The 22,648-nt window shown below is 45.4% G+C and overlaps 2 protein-coding genes across 5 annotated transcripts in view; one reads left to right on the top strand and one right to left on the bottom strand.

Moving 5' to 3' along the window:
- The window catches only part of SH3YL1 (SH3 and SYLF domain containing 1), a 45,429-nt gene extending 37,937 nt beyond the window's left edge, over positions 1-7,492 (bottom strand). For both annotated transcript variants that reach the window (XM_068564393.1, XM_068564392.1), the window contains exon 1: positions 7,181-7,492. In XM_068564393.1, the coding sequence (XP_068420494.1) occupies position 7,181 (1 nt within the window). In that variant the 5' untranslated portion in view covers positions 7,182-7,492. The remainder of the gene's footprint in view (positions 1-7,180) is intronic.
- Positions 7,493-8,035: 543 nt separating this feature from the next.
- On the top strand, positions 8,036-21,947 carry ACP1 (acid phosphatase 1). 3 transcript variants are annotated; one of them, XM_068564626.1, is made up of 6 exons: positions 8,036-8,195; positions 12,539-12,612; positions 12,700-12,813; positions 19,361-19,422; positions 21,411-21,516; positions 21,676-21,947. In XM_068564626.1, the coding sequence occupies exons 1-6, from the start codon at positions 8,153-8,155 to the stop codon at positions 21,751-21,753; spliced, it is 477 nt and encodes a 158-aa protein (XP_068420727.1). In that variant the 5' UTR covers positions 8,036-8,152; the 3' UTR covers positions 21,754-21,947. The 3 variants fall into 3 exon arrangements, 2 of the variants coding, with proteins under 2 accessions (XP_068420727.1, XP_068420726.1); XM_068564625.1 differs by lacking the exon at positions 12,700-12,813 and adding an exon at positions 12,861-12,974 and having other exon boundaries at positions 8,073-8,195; XR_011076597.1 differs by lacking the exon at positions 21,676-21,947 and having other exon boundaries at positions 8,073-8,195; positions 12,700-12,974.
- The last annotated feature ends 701 nt before the right edge of the window (positions 21,948-22,648 follow it).

The following is a 22,648-nucleotide window of genomic DNA, read 5'->3' on the forward strand; positions in this document are numbered from 1 at the left end:
ACCAAGTGCTCCTATTAGCACGTGCCTGAAAACAGCTTCATGTTACAGGGCCCTTCCTGTGCCTTCCTCACTGCGCCCGAGTTACGCCTCTGGCCGTAACCCCCCTGGTCACCTGGAGAAGGTGTAGCAGGCAGAGCCCAACGGCAGGTGGGATGCACACAGCGGGTCAAAGAGGGGATATTAACTGTGGGAGTTATTCACTCTGTGTGGCGCCCTCGGCTGAGGGACAGTCCTGGGGGGAAATGTGAGGAGGTGCAGCCCTCCCTGGAGAAGCTGTTGCTCAGCCCGAGGACGGCGGGCAGCTGCGCTCCGCCAGGCTGGGCTCCCCCTGGGTGCGGCAGGGGCCCGAGTCCTCAGAGCAGTGGGGCCTCTGGTTTCCGAGCGCAGGGGGCTGTGGAGAGGACTCTGAGAGGCCTTCCCGGGCCTCTGGCCAAACGGGCTTGCCAGATGGCCTCTCGCCGCTCGCTGAGCCCTGCCTGCCCCATCCCGAGGGAGCTCGGCATCAGCCCCTTACAGCAGCCCCACCGCTCCGCCCAGAGCGCGTACCGAAGGGGCGTCGGAGCTCAGAGGCCCCGAGGACTCGGCACAGCCAGCCACTACCTGTTCTCCCATGGGAACGGCTGGTTGAAAAAAAGGAATCAAAAGAAGAATAGTTTGTGTGAGAACACACTTTCAAAGATGAAATAGGTAACATCACATCATAGATCAGTTTTGATAGCTGAACATTGGTGATCTATCGTGATAAGGGGCGCTAAATAGTGAACTCAAGTTGAAAACATTCTCCCATAAAGAGAATCACATTCTACCCATCAGTAGACTTGGATTACAAAAAAAGTTCTCAATTATTATTATAATTCAGTTTTCATCAATAAAAATTTGTGGAAGATTGTTTTCTCTCTTGTGTAAGTCTCAATACACAGCCTCAGTTTTCCTCGTGGCCCCCAAAGCCTGATATACGGGCTGTCTGGCCCTAGAGGAAAAAAAAATGCCAACCTCTGACCTCTTAAAATTCCACTCATTCTTCAAAATCAACTTTAAACACCGCTTCTACTTGAAACCATGAGTAACTTATATCTTAGACCAGACCTGAGATTTGGCAAGAGCCCCCCCACCCCGGGGCCAGCCCTTCCTGGGGCAGCTGAGCAGAGCTTTACCACCTGGGCCGCACAAAACAACGGATGACCCGAGGAGCAAGGAAGACACCTGCCCCCATGTCTTGTGGGAGAGGTCCCAGAGGACCCAGCAGTGCCAAGGTTGCTAACACTGCCTTCGTCTGTCTTGCCAACTGAAAATTGTCACTTGCCATCTGACTCTACAAAGATTAGGTCACTGCAGTCGCTGACCTTTAACACACCCTGAAAGGAGCTCAGGGCGGAGTTCAGGAATGAGGCCCTCTGTGCTCTGGAAAGAACTGGCAGAACAGGCCTTCAGATACTTAGACATTTTCAGGAGAAGATTTTAAGAGCACAGTTTCTCGCATTTTCTCATATCTAGAAAAGCACTAAAATCATCGACAGAGACATCTGCTCCTCGTGACGGGCAGCAAACTTCTGCCAAAATGTGTGCTTGATTACATGTACCCCCTTCACCGAAATCACGTGTATACGGGCCTCCCCACCCCATCTCTTCAGAGCAGTTCCTCAGCACTATCTGAGAGGCTATCTCCGTGGCTACAGTCCTCATTTTGCCCCAAATAAAACTTAACTCACAACTCTCACATTGTGCATTTTGTTTCCCATCGACAGCCTCCAAGAAGGAGTCAAGAAGTGGAGGCCAGCCCTTTCAGGGTCCTCTCAGCTTCCCCAAGGCTCCACCTTTCCTATTCACACTCACACCTCAGGTCCTGTGACTTGAAGCACCATTTATATCTGATAATCCTCCAAGCTTGATCTATTCTTTAACCTTTCCCTAAATGCCAGACTCACCGTATCAATTACTGATTGGACCTTGAAATCAAGTATCCAAGTAAGCATCTCAAATTAATCACAGTTAGACTTAACTGTGATGCCCTAACCTCCTCTCCAACCTGCTCCCCGAGTTTCCTCTCCAGGTAGGTTTCATCCATCAGGGAGCTCACACTCAACACCTGGGCCAACTGTGACTTCCGTATCTCTCTCATTCCCAGTGCCAATCCACCAGCACACCCTACTGGACCTTCACACGCTACAGACCTTCAACATGCTCCGAATCTGATTACATCTCCCCCCTCCCCTGCCACCAGTCCCGCCCAGGGAATATCCGTTCCGGTGGTGTCTGTTCAGCAGCTTCCTCTGTGGTTTCTCTGTTTCCAGTCCTGAACACCTATGGTCATTTCTCCAAAGAAATGCGCTAAGTAATATCTCATTGATAACACGCCTCAAAGTTTTTCCACCATATTTAGTCTACACCATGGCTTTTATCTACCCTGTCTGTCTATCTATCTATCTAATCTAATCGTTCTAACCTGATCTCCCTCTCTAGAATGTAAGTGCCACTAGGTTAAGCACATTGACTATTTTATTAACTGTAATATCTCCAACACACACCAAAATAACATATAGTAAGTGCCCAATAAATATTTGTTAAATGAATAAAGCATCTGTTGCTTTTAGGAATTAAAGATCAAAACCCTGTGAGGACTAGGAAAGGCTCATTTACATAGAAAATCCAGTGGGTTTAGAAGAATGTGTGCTGAGTAAGAGCAAAGGTTCCCTGACTCTCAGACTCTGCAACATTTCCTAGATCTTGAGAGAGAGGAGGGTGAGAGGGAAGCGTGGTACAAGTTGATGGCATAGTACCTTAAAATAGTCCTTTCTAGGTTGTCACAGGAAAGGGAGGACAAAACCAAACCAAACCGAACACCACAAGCTAAGGAGATCTGAGTGTAAGGAGACCAACAAGCACACTGGTCTAAAAAGCCTCACGCAGCCCCACTGCCGAGTGGCGCTCACCCAACTAGGACCCCTTCAGCCCAGAAGGCACGGGAGAGCCAGCTCTCTGCTTGCAGGAAACTCTGCTGTTGTTCCATCAGAGCCGGGATGTCAGGGCCTTGTGAGTGCAGCAGGGGCCAGCTTCAGAACTAATGATAACTGAAGACCCAGAAGCAAATCTGAGTGGGCAGAGACGGCATACACCTGACGCTTCTTCTCAACACCTGCTCTGAGACGTGACTGAAAACGAGGACTCAACAGAATGCTTACATTTCCGGCACTCGAGTTTGCGATTTGATACTCCTACCCACACAGCTGTCCAGCACTCAGCTGCAATCCTTACAGGCCAGAAGCAGTGCTTTTTACAAAGCTTTGTGCCCCTGCAGAGCCCTCTTCGTATATCCAGATGCTCAGTACATCTCACTGACTTGAATGAATAAACTTCAGTGGAAACTGGTTCCTTTTCCTACTGAACATCTATGCCTCTGGTTTTGGAACCAGCACAGTGTGTCTGTTTCCACTGATGCCGCACCTGAAGGGGACCCATTTGCAGAATTAGACCAAGTGTCCTCCTTGTGCTACAGCAGAGCTTTGTAACCAAGGCTGATCCACATCAGCATCTGACCAAGGGCTTGTGTGGGAGCTGCCGGAACTGCCTCTTTCACAGGCACTTCTGTTTGGACTTGCTGCAAGGTTTTGTCACCACTGGGGAGAGCCTGAGAGCAAAGCCATGCAGAGGAGCGCTTGACTAGAGTTGGAGAAAGAACCTGGGCTCTGCCGGCACTGCTTGAGCCCAGGGTTGGGACACAGCTGGTGCCAAAAGCAGCTCTGGACTCTTCAGTCACATGGACCAGTAAAATACTTTTCTGCTAAAGCCAACTTGGATCAGATTTTCTGGCATGTGCAACTAAAGCTTAGTAAATGATACATAAACCTTACCCCCAAAAGACTTTCTACTTTGAACTCCATCAACCAAGCAGAATTAAACCAGTTAAATAAGCAAATTCCACAGTTGAGAGTTGCTATTGCAAACATCCTGTGTAGGGAAGGTCAGAGCCTCTTTTATAAACATGGGAAGGAAAGCTACTGGACTGGGGAATTCACATGCAGCCCGGGATGCCTGCAGACCACAAAGCTCAATCACTAAGCCTGAGTGCTAGACACAGCCCTGTGTCACTGCGAGCTGGGTGTCACAAGGCTGGTCATGGTGAGGACACCTTCATGTTCAGCTGAATTCCAGAAGAACCTGGCTAATTTGTTTGAATAGTACAGATCCTATTACATTTCTAATAAGAGCATATTGCCAGGTAATAGTTGCATAATGGTGAATTTTTCTGTCAGAGCCAACAAATAATAACAACGATTTAGAGACAAGCCTCAATTCCTGTCCTCAGCATCAAGTCATGGCTCATCCACTTTTCCTCTGCTGTACCATTAGGCAGATGGGCACGGTCTGATCAGAATGTTGATATCATTATATTGCTGAAGTTGCGAAGATAAGGTCATTATTAAGTCATGGTTTGCATCTCAACATTCATAAAATTCTTAAGTCTCTTGAATTCCAAGGCAAAGCAAATCATCTATAAATATTTGAGTTTCCTCTTAAGAGAAGGATGAATGCCAAACCTCAAGCCAAGAAAACAGATGTAAAGTTTTCTTTAAAAAGTAACGGAAATATTTGAAAATTTCCATACTAAGACTTTGTTTTTTAATTAAGATGATTTTTTTTTTTAATACTGAGGAGAAAATTTTTACTTTGGAAACCTCAAAAGCTTGAAATGAGCTTAAGATGTAGAAATAATTCCCATATTGGTCATAGGGCAATAAACTCAGGGCTGGGGTGACAGAGGGCCACAGTGACATTAGAATACTATTTGGAGTAAACTGCCACCTGGGGTGAGAAAACTGACTAGCTTCTAGTCTAGCCCTCCAGTCTAGAATGAAAGCAGGGAGAGGAAAGGCCCCCTCCCAATACCTCATCATTTTAAGACTTCAAGGGCTTCCCAAACTTTCCCTCTGTCAACAAGCATCTAATATACTATTTTCCTTAATGGAGTCTCAATTATGAGAGGGCTACCTATAGGAAATTTTTAAATTAATTTTTATTTTGGCTATAAGCCTTAGCTAAAATAAAAGAAACTTTATGTATCTATGTAATCTTTTGAAAGCCTTTGAAATATTGAGTTTAGCTTTATTAGGACGTTATCATCTCGGACACTACCACCTGATAACTATGGCCATTGTTTCTTTTTTTTTTTTTTAACATCTTTATTGGAGTATAATTGCTTTACAATGGTGTGTTAGTTTCTGCTGTATAACAAAGTGAATCAGCTATACATATAGATACATCCCCATATCCCCTCCCTCTGTCTCCCTCCCACCCTCCCTATCCCACCCCTCTAGGTAGACACCACTGTTTCTTAAATTAATTCTTATCTCTCTGTGGCCTGGGTTTAACTGCTTCCTTTGTCTTAAGGAGACAAAGTCTGTCAGTTCTAGAAATCAAAACTGGTCTCTCCGGTCAGGTCATTAACCTTCTAATCCAAACTTCAAACTAAACTGATGATTTGAGCCCCAAACATTACCGTGGCCTTTTCCTCTTTTCTTGTTCCCCTGACCACAGGATTCAGACAGGGGACAGAGAGTATGGAGTGACAAGAACCGTAACTTCCAGCATAAGGAGACCCTTGACTTACACCACTTCACCTTTTCTCAAACTGAAGAGTGAGCCTGGCTCAGAGCAGAACCACACATGCCACTTTAGTCTGATCAGTGACTGTGAAAAATGAACTCCCCACGAAGAAAATAAAAATTCAGTGTGTTTAGGTCTTAAACTGCACAGGATGATGTCTTATCATGACACACTTGCACATAAGGCAACTTGTAGAAAGACGTCTTTGACCACCGGTCACTCAGCGACACGGCAGCAACATCCCCTTGACTTGTCAGCATTCTCTTTCCAAACACCATATCCTTCTTTCTAAACAGTGAGAAAGCCCCTGAGAAAATTTCCTAAATGGAATAAAAGCATCAAATCACTCTTGATGAGCACAGATTTCTTTTAAATATTATTTTTAATCTTACAAAAGATGAGGGATAGTATTAACTCATTTTAAAGAAACTTTGTTTAAATAGAACACTTGTAAACCAGATAACCAATTCTCCTTAGTTTATGCATGATAAACAGGATGGAAGTAACAACTGATTTTAACCTCCAGCTGGTCACTGCGCAGGTATTCCAATAGCAGGCCACACAAAGAACTAAACAGCACCATGGAGACTTGTTATTTCTCTGAGGTGCGTGTGTGCAGTTTCTGACTAACCCATTATTAATTCAGGCATCTCCCACACCTCAATAAAGACTCTCCTGAGGACAAAAATGCAGGACACGCCTGTTCTGTATACAAAAGAAAACATGAAAACCTCCACCCCTTTGGTGGAACATTCTGGGGCCATCAGATTCCTACTCTCTGTGGGCAGGGGTCCCTTGTCTGTGTCATTCTCTGCAACTCAGCCTCAGCAGCAGCAGTGGTGACACAGAACTATTTGTTGAGATGAAGTGAAGATGACACACTTCCAGCTAGCAGGGTAAATCTCATTACCTTATGGTCATCTACCTGTTCAGAGCAGTTTCCTATTTCATTACACAAGGAAAAACCACCACAGTAAAGTAAAGAGGTCCAAGGTCCAGCGCTCACAGCACCAGGGGGGCGGCCACTCTGCCCCAAGAGGTTCCCCGGAACTGCGGCTGATCACAGGCAGGGCCAGGTGAGGTGTGGAGGGCCTGGCACTTACACCTGGGGAGCCCGGAAACAACGGCAGCCTTCAGACTCGTGCTGCGCGAGCCAGGCGCAGACTGAGCCCAAACCGTCCAACAAAGGTCCAGAATGTCCCCCACTAAAACAGTCGGGAACGAAAACAGATAGTGACTAATAACTTGGCTTTTCAAATATTAGATATTTACAAACGAAGTGAATGATAATCGCTAAAATGAAAAACGAGAAGAGCCATTCTGTGAACTGAATCAACTGGGGCTAAACCTGAATCACAACCGCATTTGTGGAGAGTCCAGGGAGCCGGTTCCTCTTAACTTCTGACAGTTGTGGGATAACTGAGTGTTAATAGATGGGCAACAGCAAAAAAAATCCCAAAGACATCGTTTCTACCTCTTTCACCGAACATTTACCCTCCCCAGCAAAACTTCTGTAAAGCGTAAGGGGTGGTCCCGATTCCAGGTGAGGTTCAGCGGCGTCACCGACACCTGTACTCACTTGCGACCCCGAGCCTGGTCCGTTCCGGCGCCCCTGGAGCTGCGGACACCTACCCAGGAAGAGCAGGGGCCCTCCCCGCTCGGCTCCGCCTCCCAGGGCAGGGACCGGTCTAGCGAGGTGCACACCTGAGACAGGTGAGGGAGCAGGTAAACACCCGCGTTTCCAGGGCAAAGCACCTAGTTTACACATATTCGCAGGACAAAAACAGCAGCTAAGGGAGGTGTGCGCTCGCCCTCACCGGTCCCAGGGCGGCTGCTGAAGCAGCCCATCTTCGACGACTGGGCAGCCCAGCGGCCGCCCTGCCGCAGAGCGGACCTTGCGCAGCGGTTCCGACCCGGGCACCGGGGGCGGGGGTCTCGGGGTACCAGGAGGTGCCCGTGCGGACCCCGCCCAGCCCCTGATCGCGGGCCTCACCTTCGGCCGCGCGGCCCAGGTGACGGGCGCTCACCTGAACCCCAGGACTGACTCCCTACTCTCCGAGGACACTCGGGGACCCATCAGGCCCCGTCTCTCTGGCTTCAGTCTGTGGCCCCCCAAAACCCCGGGACTCGGGGCTACGCCCTCTTCTGCCCTCGCGTGGTCACTCCGCAGAGCCGCGTGACCCCAGCTCTCCCCCATTGGGCCCCTCCCCTTCCAGGTGGCTCTTGGTCCCGCCCCACCCCTCCCCTCCCCGCGCCCCACCCCTCCCCTCCCCGCGCCCCACCCCTCCCCTCCCCGCGCCCCACCCCTCCCCTCCCCGCGCCCCACCCCTCCCCTCCCCGCGCCCCACCCCCCGCCCTCGGGGTGCCTCTCGGCTCCGCCTCCCGCGGGCGGCCCTGGGGCCAGACTGCGCAAGCGCGAGACTGCACTCTCGCCCCGGGTGGGGCCAGGGCAGGACTACGCGGGCGCGCGGAGCCGGCTCCTCGCGGGGCGCATGCGCCGCGCCGGAAAAGTTCCGACGTGATTAGTGGGCGCCTCTATGAGCACGGGAAGATGGCCGAACAGGTGACCAAGTCAGTGCTGTTCGTGTGTCTGGGTGAGACAGCGCCGATCTAGCCCCACTTTGACTTTCCTGGAGGGCTGGGGAGGGCTTCGTGCGCTCTGGGCCGCGCCGCTGGACCAGGAACGGTGATGCGGCGGAGGCCGGAGAGGGGAGACCCGAGGGTGGCATGGGGCGCCGCGCTCTCCGTCAGCGTGGCGCAGTTGCCCGGGCAGCTCTGCAGGCGGGGTGTCCTTGACGTGCTCGGTTCTCTCTCCAAGCGGGGTCCCCTGTTCAGTCCTGTCTCCGAGTCGGATCCCCTGTCACCTGCCGAAGTCCTCTATGCCTGCCTGGACCTCTAGCTTCTGTACAGTCCTTTCTCCAAGCCCGGTTCCCTTCTCACCTGCAGCACCTGTACTCCAAGCCAGGGTTCCTGGCACTGCACTTGCCTAGAATCCCTTTTTCCCCTTCATGAGGTAGACTCGAGGCCACTGGACTGATCTGTCCTTTAAGGGCCTCCTGATGCGCCGAAACCCATGACAACACTGGTTTGCTGGCTTGTTTCCTTGGCCCGTGCTCACAAATGGATCTGACCTAAAGGCAGGGGAAGTGCAAAGGTTTAGGATTTCTTGATTGTAAAAGCCAAACCAGGGAGACCTGATTCCCTAGGTCGCTATGTAACAGCCCCATGTGCCAATATTCCTCTACATGAAAATGAAGGTATTATTTATTTTTAATTCTTCAGGGACCTTCCAGCTCAGAATTATTTTCATTTTTAGGATTTCAACAGTTAGCCTCCCTTACTTTAAATAGAGCTCACTTTCCCTTTAGCTTTCAGGATTTTTCCTTTGATAGGGCACCTCAGTGCTTCCACCCCATCTCCTTAATTCCCCAGAGAGGAAGGCTTACATGGTCAATAGCCCAGTGACTTAAAACCTTCCGATGAGTCTGCATTTCCTGCATTTCCTTCCTCTCCTCTTTAGGCGCACCCTTAAAGAAGACCACAGAAGTGTGCTCAGCGTTTCCCACGTTATCCCCTTTACCGTTTCCTACCCACACACCCTCTGGACTGCCTGTTCCCCAGTACTTCAGATGCTCAGTGTGCCTTCCATTGTGTGCTTCTTTCTGGGAACCCATTTTGCATTTTGCCTGGAAAGCCTTTCTAAAATGTCAGACCCAAGTATTCCCTTCGTTACTTTTTCCAGACCCTCTAGGTAGAGGTAGTTGTTCCCATGACCCTTTATAGACACCTTTCCTCACACAAATTTTATTATAATTACTTGATAGCCTCCTGAGATTATAGCTAGACTTAGCCCTCTTGAAGGCAATAACTGTGGCTTATTTCTCTTTGTATTTCCAGCTTTAGGACAAAATATGATGCACACTAGGTATTTGCAGAATTGAATTTCTATGAGGGGAAAAGTAAAAGGCCTCCTTGTTTCACTTTGACAGTAGGCATCATTTGATTTTTAAGCTCTCCACTGAAGGCTGACTGATGGCTTCAGCACATATTTTAAAGGGCAGCTCAGCCCAGGTTGGGCATCTAACAGGATTCCATTGCCGTGTTTATTTCACTTAGTATTGTTGATTAGGCTGACATAGTGCAGTATGGTGGTTCTTAATGGGAGATGTCTGCTTGTAAGTATTTATCTTCAGTACTTTTTTTTTTTTTTTTAAAGCAACTGCCATGGAACCAGGCAGGCACTGTTCTGAGTGCTAGGGATATAGTGGTGAGGAAAACAGACAAAAACCCCTGCCTCTCTAGAGCTCACATTCCGTCATCAACAATCAAGTATTTGGTTAAGACAGTAAGGCAGGAAGAAAGGGGGAGCGGAAGGGGGGGTGCAGCTGTAAGTAGGCTGTTCAGGGGAGGCCTTACCGAGAAGGTGACATTTGAGCAAAGACTTGAAGGAGGTGAGGAAGCAAGCGTAGGGTATTTTGGAAAAGCACCCTGGACCCAGAGGAAGGCAGGTGAAAGGTTTTGAAGTGAGGGTGCTGGCCATGTTCAAGAAACGGCCGGGAAGCTGAAGTTCTGGGCCTGGTGACCTAGTACCTTCTCAGTCAGACACTCGTCTGTACCTGAGGACTCAGAGATAATGTGAGTGTTTTCTCAGTTCCCAGTGGATACATAAGTAGTACTGTTCTTGGTGCACAGGGGAGAAGTTACTTCCTCACATACAGTGAGTGTTCTGGGGCAGGAGTCTGCAAACTCTTTACGTAAAGAGCCAGAGAAATATTTTGTGCTTTGTAGGTCATACCGGAGGTGTAGTGCAAAAGCAGCCCTAGCCAATACATAAATGATCATGCTTGGCTGTAATTGTGTATGGACACTGGGATTTGAATTCTATGTAATATTCTCAAGATATTCTACTTCTGAGTTTTTTTCAACTGTTGAAAAATGTAAAAAATTATTTTTAGCATTGAGAACTATATACAAAGCTGGTGGGTCCTGAGCCCTAGTTTTCAGACCCACATTTAGGTTCTGTGGTGGACAGATCTGGTGAGGCCGTGTGAGGACTTGGGCTCACTGCGCGAGTTAAGCCATTGGAGGATTTTGAGCAGAGGTGGGAGGTTTAAAAAGAAGCCTTCAGCTGTTGTGTTGAGATTGGACTGAGAAGGGGTGAGGGCCACAGGAGGGAGACCCACAGTTCAGAGAGAGTTTGTGTGTTGGACCAGAGCTTTGCCGGTGGAGGGGGTGAGACGTGGAGTTCTGGGGGGATTTGAGGTTGCTGTTTGCCGTTTCACTTGGCAGCCTGTATGCAGGGCAGTAACAACAGTGCACTTCTGAAAGATACAAGTTTTATTCCTTCAAAGCGTTCATTTGGACCTTTTTCAGACTGAAGTGCAAGGAAGTGTCAGATGTATACCATTGGTAAGGGTAATAGCAGAAAAGAACGGAACTCCTTATTTTGGCAAGATTATTAAGTGTTTAATGTTTTAAAGGTCTAAAGAATGTGTGCTGTTAATTGTGTCCCAGCCAGCACAGTGGGAGATGAGAGAGAACATAGTGGTGTCAGATTACCTTTTTCCTACAATTAACCAGTATTTAAATACTCTTCATCCTTTAAAGACCAGCCCTAATTGTTCTTTCTTTTTTTCTCATAAGAAACTTTCTTATTCTTTATGCTTTTTAGAATCTTTTCCTGTGCTCCTGTAGTATATTGCTTGCCTATCAGAATTTGTTTTCTTGTTTTTATTATAGCTAATTCCATATCTCCCATAAATACATTGCTTGGCACGTGGTAGAAATATTTTGAGGGAAGATTTTCTGTCTTTTATCTTTCTTCCCCTGTGTAGAAAGGAATTTGACCCCATTTCACGAGAGGTCTTGCCTCTATCCTGGCTGCTGGGAGGTAACCTTCAAACCCCTTGGAATTCCCTTGGAGTGATAGGAGAGTTTTGTGATTCAGGGATGGCCCTACACAGCTTTTGCTGAGGAGGTAACTCGGGGCGGAGGCTGGGAGCCACACGTGGGAGGGGAAGGGGCTGGACACTGAGTTCAGCCACAGGCCAGTAATTCAGTCAGTTAGGCTTATTTATGAAATGCCAATAAATCCTTGGCACCGGAGCTCTGCGAGGCGTCCTGGATTGGCAGTACTCTGAGTACTGTCACACATGGGTGACGGGAATGTGACACGTCCCCGAGGACCAGAAAGTTTCCTATTTGGAACTCTTCCAGAATCTTTGCTGTGCTCTCTGACTTTGGCTGGTTCTGCTCTGTATCTTTTTGTGATAATAAAACTATAATCATAAGTATAGCATTTTCCTGAATTCTGCAATCCTTCTGGAGAAATACTGAACCTGTAAGGTTCAGCTGGTTTGAAGTGGCCAGCTGGTTTGAGGTGAGGGTGGCTCTGGGGATCTGTGAACTTGCAGCTGATGTAAGTTCTGGGCAGACTGGACAGCCTGGAGGACCATCCCTACCCCAGCTGGCTGACTTCTGGGTCCACAGCACTCAAGCAAGGGCTCCGCACGGGTCCTGCGGTAGAAGTCTGTGTGGAACTACTCTTAGGCCTAAATACATTTGCTTGTGTATTTTATGAAACAATAGTCGTCTGTATTATGTGCAGTATGCTAGAAAATACATATTTTAAACTCTATTCTGTTGTATTTCATCCTAAAATAGACTGGTTGCCACCCACTTCGTTGATTTCCCGACTCGCTTCTGGGTCAGTGATAGCAACCTGAAAAACGATGGTTTTGGTCATAACTGTTCTGATTTCTGAGGTCTTTGTCATTTGTACTTTGAGTACTTGGACAGTTGGTGTGAAATCATTGAGCGAGGTTGGCTCAGCTGTTCCCCCAGGTTCTGCCAGGTGCTGGCAGGACGGTCACCTCAGAGAAGAGTACCTTGCTTCCCTCAAACCAGACGCTCACTCTGCCCCCTCCTTTTTTTTAAGGTAATATCTGTCGATCACCCATCGCAGAAGCAGTTTTCAGGAAACTTGTAACTGATCAAAACATTTCAGACACTGTAAGTACTGTTCACTACCTTAAAGAGGCCAACCTGAATGGCTTTGGGGCAGAAAATTGTGAAAAAAATTCTTTTTTTCTCCTGCAGTGGAGGATAGACAGTGCAGCAACGTCCACGTATGAACTAGGAAACCCTCCTGATTATCGGGGGCAGGCTTGCATGAAGAAGCATGGTATCCCCATGAGTCACGTTGCCCGGCAGGTACCGTACTTGACCTTGAAGGTGCACTTGTGTGTTTTGTGTTGCAGTGGGTCATTGACAGTGGCGCTGTTTCTGACTGGAACGTGGGCCGGTCACCAGATCCAAGAGCTGTGAGCTGCCTAAGAGATCATGGCATTAACACAGCCCATAAAGCAAGACAGGTAGAAGAGACCTTGTTTAATTTCTAATACGTTGATCCCGTAACCTGAGAGGTTGTGAGAGGCTTAACCAGACTTATGTACAATGAGTGTGTTTATTTGAGTGTGTTTATTTAGGGTCGGCCTAACCAGCCACAATACACCCATTCTGGTTCCACAGTTCTGAAAGGTTTGCATGGTCTTGGAATTGACTTATTAAAATGCATGGTCGAGAGAGCCCTGGCTAAGAGCTGGAAGACCTGAGCTGTCATCTCCTTTTTTTTCTATCTGTGAGGTCTTTAAACATTTAAGCCATAGTGACTTAGTCTGCTTCCATTACTAGGTTGTTGCTAGAATAAATTTCTGTTACAAATGCAGAAACATATTGCCAGCTGTGAAGTGCCTTAGAAATACAGGGTAATGCTGATATTATTATGGAGGCATATCCTGTGCACCAGCAGTAGTACTTCTGGGTTTTGGTTCTGGGATGCGGCCCAGCAGAACGTCCTGCGAGGAGGATGGTGTGCCTTATCTGCTCTCCAGGGTGGAAGCCACCAGCTGCATGTGGCTCTTGCACTTTTGAGATATGGCCAGTGTGATGGAGGCTGAATTTTAAATTGTAACTCATTTAAATAGCCACTTGGTCTGGTGGGCACGTTATCGGGCTACAGGGTTCTAGACTCCCGTGGAACCGCGGGAGGTGGGGTGCTGAGGTTTTCATGGCAGCATTTGTGGCGAGACGTTGGGGTCCGTAGGTGGCCTGTCCAGTCCCTCCCAGTCTAGGAGCCGCTGTGGGTGCTGGTGCTGCACCTTCTATAACCCCAGGGACCAGCTGCCACAGAAACACGCTTCATTTCTGACTAGCGTGTTGTCCTAAAGGGACTGCTACTTTTATCAATATGATTATTTTGTGGAGATTCAGTTGGATTTTTTAAAAACCTCGCTAAAATCTGCTAACTTCCTTTTGTATCCATCCTAACAAAACGTAGGCTCTATAGGCCAAGAAAGGTCATGGCTTGGTGTCAGATGAGCTTTTGAGGCCTTTAGAGTGAGAAGCCAAATATTTTGAAAATCAGTTGTCAAATATATTGCATGTTTGTAAGTATGGATGGCAGTGTGAGAACTATAATTTAGTATTAGTGCTTGGATCAGACCTTTTTGTAAGACTGGATAAAGATTCCTTAGTCATTGGTATACTAAATTTTGTCTCTATTTAAAACTTTGCAGATTGCTTTGCCATATAGCATCGTATTTTAAATTTTGGCCGTTCTCAATTTTTATCAATTACAGAGAGGAGTGGTTGGTAAACACATTTTGCAGATCAAGAAACAGTTCTGGAGAGAAAATAAATGACTTATTGAAGGTTACGCAGCTGCAAAGTGGTAGAACTTGGATTTAATTACAGGTTTATTTGTTGAGGTGTGAGCCAGAAAATTCACAAAACAAAATTTCTATAGAAACACTTTTAATATGTTAATAATGTCTCAGAAATTGGTAATACACACGTTATTTTTGACTTAGATAACTGAGACCTGTGAACTAGTTTCTGGCTACATCAGTTGACTCTGCATGTTAACAATTTACTATTTAAATTAACTATTTTAAGGACCCTTTCTTAAGTGGAATTTTCATTGGAGATTAAACATTTTTTATATCATTTGTCCATTCTAATCTCTTCAGGGTTTTGCATACCTTGCCAATTTCTACTTTCTGTTTTTTAAATAATGTAGATTTATTTTGAGTAGACCTTCAGAATTATGAGCAATCATACTTCCATGTTTTCTATTTTTAAGATCAGATTATTTTTCATATGCTAAGTTTATAATAAAAGTGGGTACAAATGAAATATTTTAAATACACATGCCTTAAAAAAACAAAGCTAGAAAGTTACTGCTTATGAAATTATTACCAGTTTTAGAAGTAGTATTTCCACATGATCTATTTTCTTTTTCTTTTTCCTGTTGCTTTTAAGAAAATTTTCTCAACAATGATTTTTTTAAAAATTTGAAAGTCCTAGTAGGATATGTCAGTATCACGTCAGATCTTTGTTATTTTTTAGCATTTTCTAATGTTTACAGATTTCATCTTTAGTGAGTATCACAATTTGTATGAGAACTATTCTAACATTTCTATTAAACCTGGGTTTTATAGACAAAATACATTTAGGTTACTTTTTTCTTTTTAGCGCGTGTAATCATTTCCCTGGGGTATGTGAACTCTCACATCCAGTTAGTTCTGTGGGGATGTTTACTTTATCATACATTCTTTCCCTTTTCAGTAAACTTTATTTGACACATACACAGATGTCAGGGAGCTCAGTGCATCTTACGGCACGACCAGCTCTACTCCCTCTACTCCAGAGGTCACCACTCAAAATGCCGTCTACCTTTTTAACTTTATGGCAGTGGAATCCTATAGTGTGTATACTTCTGTCAGCATTTTCCTTTGTGAGATTCTCCATATTGTTGCTCATAGCAAAGCTTCAGTCATCTTCATTTGTGGACTCAGTATCATTTTACAGTTAGGCTACAGTTTATTTATCAGTTCCACTCTTGATGAACACTCGGGTTGTTTCTAGTTTGGGGCTGAGTTCCACTTAATATTTTTGTATGTGTGCAGTTCTGTTGGATACACACCCTGCATCACACACTGTGTCAGGGATGGATACACACCTGGCATCACACACTGTGTCAGGGTCGAGCAGCCTCATAAAACAAGTTAGCTAATGTTTTTTTTCTCTTCTGTTAAAAAACTTTTGTCAAACAATGATGGTATTTCTACTTTAACTGTTTGGAAGGATTCATCTAATCCATTGTCTTTTTGTTGTTTCCTGCAGTTGCTGTCATTTTCTTCTGCTGTCTTTAGTTTTTCTTCGGTGTGTAGTTACCAGCAGTTTTATGTGGTCAAACTCACTTCCTGAATTTGTGTCTTGATGGTTTTCATCAGTGCTGGAAGATTCTGGGCTGTTATCTTTGTATACTTTTCTTGCCCTCATTCTTCTGAGATTCAACCTAAATGTATTTTGAACATAAATTTCTTGTGCTTTTTCTACTTTCTCCATCATTTTCACTCTGTTTTTCAGTCTGAGATTTTCCTACTGACCTGTTTTGTGATGTACAAATCTTTCTGTGTTTTCGAACAGTCCATAAGCCTCTATTTATTGAATATTTAGTGTCTGTTACTTTCTTTAATTCTTTAAGTGTTATTTGATTTTTTAAATTGATTCCAGCTCTCTGGTGAAATTCTGCATCTTGCCCTATATTTTCTTGAACAATTCCGATCACAGTTATTTTAAATAAAGTATAGTAACTAATACCTGGCTCATCTGTGAGTCTGCTTTTCTTTTCTTTTCCTCTTTGTTGTATTGCTTGGTATGCTTGCTAGTTTGGATTAAATGCTGAGCATGATGTATAAACAATGTAGAAGCTTTGGGTGAAGGTCCTTTGCCCCCAGATGGCTCCGCTTGAGTGGGGCAGGGATTGGTTTGGAGCTGACTGGTTGCTGGACCTGCCTCGCGGGGCTCGGGCTGTGCTGGACGGGCCCCTCTCGGGTGAACCTCCAGGAGCCCCACCTGCTGGGGAGGTGTTCGGCACACAGGGCTGCTGCTGTTTGGCAGCTTCTGAGGTAGTTCTTCTTCCTTCCTCGCTGAGTGCTGCGTGCGGCCTTCCTCGCTGAGTGCTGCGTGCGGCCTTCCACTTGTTCTCTTGGCTTCTTTCTCTGAATGGTTTAGGAACTTGGCAGATGCTCTGAGGAGAACACGTGTGGGCGCAAGCTTCACCTCCAGCATCTCCAGCCGGTGAGGTTGCCCACTGGCCCTTTGGTGCTTCTGCCTTCCATCAGCGGCCTTCTGCCCAGGCTTCTCGTGACCTGGGAGGCCGGATGGTTCGACCCACGCGATGCTGAGCACCCCTTTCGTCCCCCATCGTGACAATCACGATGTCCTCAGACATTGCTAACAGCCCCTCCTGCGAGAGTCTAAAGCACAGTCCCCAAAGTGGGTTCCAGGGACCCCTAGGCCCGTGAGGTCAAAATGTGTGAGTCAGGGATCCATTCAAAGGGTCACACTAACCATAACCAGTGAGCTTGGACAGAGTAGGAAAAGTTTGCTCGTATATTTTCATGTTCTGCATTGCAAATAACCTGTAAGAAACCACTGCTAATGAGCTTTGGTGTTGCATCAGAGAATATCCACAGTTACACAATGGCTGGTAAAATACTGCTTGTAAGCTACGTACTTGTGTGCGGCTGGGTTTGCATATTTCAGCAGATCAAATGGAGAAGCGCACAGGAGAAGCCGTCTGCCTTGAGTAAGCAGACATTAAAGAGATTTGCAAAAATGTAAAGCAGCGCCACTCTCCTCCCCAAGTTTCCGTGTGGAAAGTAGAGCTGCTTTTCATTTATAAAAATGTTATAGTAACAGGTAATGAATTTTTATTATTTTTAAGTGAATAATAAGTGTTATAAAAATTTCACTTTTAATAGCTTTGGTGAATATTGGTACAATAGATATAACCCTAAGTAACAAGTTGTTCAGAGGGAAGGCCTAAATAATTTTTAAGAGTTAAAAATTTCTGCATCCAGGAAGTTTGAGATCTCTCTTCCGAGCTCTAGCCAGGGCCCAGGGTCAGCAAGTCCTCTTGAGGGCGGGAGCAAGATGCCAGCTGCCCTTTGTGGCCGGTCAGCCCTCTCAGGCAGCCAGGCTTATCTGTAGCAGCAGAGGGCCCGCCAATTTGCATACCTGGTCCTGTGCACGCGGTTGAGATTTTGGCCTTTCTGAGCCTGGCTGTCATGGGAGCACGTTAATGATTGTGCAGAAGTGTTTAGTTTTGATGGGCGTTTTCTACTTTTTTTCTGGCAATGAGGTTGTTTTGCCACAAGCTATTTCATTTATAGCTGCAAGCGGAAATCCTTTACCATGCATTCTTTATAAGATGTTAATTATAGCTGTTCCTCTTCTTCCTCAGTCATTTTAACATCTAAACATCATGTAGCTACATGTAGCTGTCAGTTACTAAGTCTTTCTTAGGATCTGCAATTGCAGTCATTCCAAAATTAAAAACATTGTTTAATATTTAATCCCAGGACATTTCTCAGACAACTAATTTGGGGAAATAACTTGTAATGTTTGCTCTAATAGATTTAAAAATAAGCTAGTACCTTGGGAATGTTAGCAAAATTTGGTCCCAGTACTTTATTAATGTGCTACAATAAAAATTAATGCAAGTGCATACTGAGAGCCAAAATTTATTATTTTTAACAGAATAGTGAGTATATTTATGGTTCTTTCGCAACACTGATTATAGTAGAGTGTCACTACTCTGTTTAACCAGGAATTCAAAATCTTTGTAGTTTCATTGTACCACTATATTTTAGAGGATTTTTTTAGTGATGAAGATGAGTATTGAAAGCATTCTTAGAAATTATTTCCATCCCATCCTTGATTATGGCATGTTTCCCTTCCTTCCTTCCTTCCTACCTGCCTACCATTTTTTTAATTGAAGTATAGTTAATTTACAATGCTGTGTTAGTTTCAGGTGTACAGCAGAGCGATTCAGTTATATATATATATATATATATATATATATATATATATATATTCTTTTTCCGATTCTTTTCCCTTATAGGTTATTAAAATTGAATATAGTTGTTCCTTTCTTATTCTGTCATTATTTATACTACTAAAAAATCATAAGAGTTTTTGTTTATATTTTAGTGAGCTTATGTTTATGAATTATGTCAGAAAACAGTGCAAAGTTTAGGTTAGAATTAGTAAAAATACTGAGTGGCACTCTCTTCTGTGTCATGTCCAAGTTATGGATATTTAGTCAGAATAGAGAAGATCCAGAGATTCAGTTGCTCCTGTGTTTCTTTCTAGTGAGCCTGACCACCCTACTTAAAATGTTGTCTTCCTCTCTGCCCTCTTCTCTGCTTTATTTTTCTGTGAGGCATTGTCACTCCTGAGAGCTGCCCACCCTGCGTAGGAGGGAAGCCCCACGAGGACAGCCGTCAGTGCTGCAGTTGATACATGTCACTGGGGCTGAGGATGAGTACTTGTAGAATGAAAACTAGGGCTCAGATACGGAACATTTTAATAAGTTAACTGAATTATACTTTGTTTCTAAGAAGTCGAAGATGAAGTATAAACTTCGCATCCACATATTATACTACTTAATGATTATTCTAGGGAACTGTATAAAATAAAATTTATTTGCAATACAATTTTAGGAAATCAGGTTAACTGTTTTAACTTTAAAGTACCTTAATTGATTTATAACTTAATTAGTGAGTAGCAGATTCAAGTATAGCCTTTTTTTTTTTTTTTTTTTTTTTTTTAAGGTTCTGTTTTGGATCCTCTAGGCTTGATTGGTCTAAACGTAAACATTATGTTTTCACTTCTCATTTACTTTTAGGTTACCAAAGAAGACTTTGCCACTTTTGATTATATGCTATGTATGGATGAAAGCAACCTGAGGTAATCGTATTTTTAAAGGGTATTTCTCTTCAACTCAGTTTAGTAATAGGCTAAGCAGTTTGTTGTCCAAAATGACTTTTCTAGTACCTTAAACTTTTAATATATAGTGATGGTCACAACGTGTAGAAGTACTTATTTAGAATAGTAAGAAATCCAGAGAATAATTTAGAATTGAAGTCTCATACATCTGTTTATACTGAGACACACCCTTTGATAAGGAAAAGTCTGATATATAAGGTGATGCTTTGTTTCGCAGGAGAATGAGTTTGTTATTGCTATAATGATTCAGGGCCAGCATGGTGTTTTATTGTGTTTCTCATCTTATTACCCCTTACAGCTGCCCCACACCAACCCCCAAAAAAAGACGAACAAAAAAGAAGACTTTTTAGTTCATTTAAATTGTTGATTGCCTTAATCAATTTAAAAAACAAAAACTGTCAGATTAAGGTATTAGATAAAAATGGCTACTCATGGTGCATATCATGTGCTGTGCACGCCAAAGCGCGTCCTCTGAAGGTTTGCACTGTTGCTCCGTCTTATCAAAGAGGAATTCGAGGCACAGAGAGGTTACGTTACTTGCCCAAGTTCACAGATTCAGCGGTGGGTGTGTTGGAATTTTAGCCTAGGCTCTGTGAGGCATGAGTCACACTCACCACTGTGCCCTATCGCCTCACATGTGCGTTTGACCCCAGGGGACATGGATCTGGGCAACAAGGAACTTGGTGTGGCATTTCTTCAGCCAGGCATTGGTAACCAATGATGAGAGCATTTTCCTGGGCCTCTCCTCGTGAAGTCTGAGGTGGGCTTACATGTATTACGGGCGTCATGTATTAAAATTAAACCTAACAAACAGTATGATACAATGTGACCATGCAAAGATAAATGAATACGATATATTTTACAAATACAGAGGCAGACTCGGGCTAAGTGACCAAAGGGAACACATGAGCAGACCGTGCGCCAGTTGCAAGACGGGCACCGTGCTGCCTGGCACACAATAGGTCTTGCCGAGTGAGATGCCTCAGCAGTCCGCCTGCAGGGCCCTTGGTGTCTGCCCTCACCGGGAGGACCGAGCTGAGCCCTCGGTGTGAGCACAGAACCACACTGCCTTGCTTCACTGCTAACCTGTAAAGGTTGCACGTGTTTGATTCACAGAAACTCTTTCCTTTAGTCACTGTTGTAGGTGGACAGGTACGGATGCAACAGGCTTACCTAGGCTTTCATTAATCACGAACTGCGTTAAAATGCATAGATTTTCTGTTTTTGTTTTTCGCTTGTGAGTTTTGTTCTGTCCTCATTTTTCTCACAGAATAGCTCATGAGTAGCCTCAGCAGTGTCCTGTTAGAGAACTCCGTGTGGCACCCTGTCTGTTAATGCAATGTCCAGACGTGGTTGGCACTTGGTGGTGCAGCCCGAGCCACCCCTGTGCCCACCTGCCCTTCACATTTCAGCCGCAGTGGCTTCCTGGGGAGGGTCTGTGCTCCGAGGCGTCGCGGGTTTCCCCTTAGACTCTGTTGTCCCCCATAGAGATTTGGTAACCTAATGCGGGAACAGTGCACACGAAGCTCAGTCAGTGAGAAAGCGGGGGTGGGAGGTGGGAGCGGAGCCCCCCTAGGCAGTGGAGTGGGTGCAAGGACCACCGTCAGGACACCTTAGCGTGGAACCTCCCGCCCTCTGGGACTTGGTTCTCAAGGCTTTTTGCGTTCCATTCTGTCACCTTCTCAGGAGAATGCTGATTACTGTCTGACTCGAAGCTGTACGCTTAGTGTAAATCCCCTGCTGTTGCGAGCTCCCTTGCCTGAGAGACAGAGCCCCATGACCGCAGCCCCACGGAGGGCCGTACAGAGCTGCCGAGTGTTTGATTTCTCCTTTAAATCAGGTCACTTTTGCTGGATTTTGACATGGATGCTTCATAAAACCCTAGCAGATGTCCCAGTTTACCTTGAAACCATAGATCTGAAAACGAAGTTCATGTTTCAACTTTACAGAGATTTGAATGGGAAAAGTAATCAAGTTAGAAACTGCAGAGCGAAAATCGAACTGCTTGGGAGCTACGACCCACAGAAACAGTTCATCATTGAAGACCCTTATTATGTAAGTATGGCTTACAGGCTTCCATCCTGCGGTTCAGGGCAGGGGTAACGCAAGGATCAGCCTGTCTGTGGGCCCTAACGTCCGGAGTCGGAGGCAGCCTCCCGAAGGGCCTCTTCCTTACGCAGGCTTTGTTCCTCTTCCTTTTCCCTGTCTTTTCAGGGTAATGACGCTGACTTTGAGGCCGTCTACCAGCAGTGTGTGCGGTGCTGCAGAGCCTTCCTGGAGAAGGTTCGCTGACCCGGGTCCAGTCCTGCTGCGGCCCAGGCTCGTTCCCGCGGGCCCGCATTCTCAGGTGTCACAGTGTCGCCATTCCCTAGCCAGGGCCGCAGCCCTTTCTTCAGTTGACTCACTGTTTCTTACCTTAAAAAATAATTGTAGATGGAAATCAGTTGTTGCGTTTGGTGGAAGAATAAATAAAAAATTTTGATTCAGACAGTTTATGGGGTAAATGTTCTTAGACTAGTTGAACCTCCCACTTTGCCCCAGTTACAAAAATAGTGGAACAAACAAAATAGTAGAGCAGCAAAATAGAACATTATGAAGTAAAACATTACTGTAAGGCCCGTCAGCATCTGAGCCCATCGGCGCTTCCAAGAATCTGCACTACCTCTTCCCTCTGTGTGGACGGGGCCCCTGCCCTGCACTACCTCTTGATGCCAGGGCCCGGTGTCCCGTGATGCTGGCGAGAAGTGTTCACACTTGTGCATTTACAGGACAGGAAGGCAGATTTGTGCGACTCATCTTCAGCACCTTCACTCCTTCGTTTGTGTCTGTCTAGTTGATTTCATAAGGAAGTCAGCTTACGTGTTCCCGTTTGAACCACTTTGCCTCTGGACACGTAATTATGTCTGGGAAGGAGGACACTTGTGTGCTGGTTTACCTTAGGGTCAGTTTGGGGACCACGTCTGCTTTTACATGCATGTGATTAACCTGAATGTCAAATATAGATCAGCTTAGGTGGGAAAAAAATAGTAAGTGGGAAAAAGTCCTTTTATGTTGGAATGCTTAAGTATCGATAAGTATTCTTTTATCAGTGCTTAGTTTATAGGCAAATATAGGTAATTTCTGTGCACTTGGAGATAACTGATCTAAAATTCATATGAATATATGTCAGAAAAGATTGTTTTCAAAT

The sequence above is a fragment of the Eschrichtius robustus genome, chromosome 15 (assembly GCF_028021215.1).
Source record: "Eschrichtius robustus isolate mEscRob2 chromosome 15, mEscRob2.pri, whole genome shotgun sequence".
NCBI lineage: Eukaryota > Metazoa > Chordata > Mammalia > Artiodactyla > Eschrichtiidae > Eschrichtius > Eschrichtius robustus.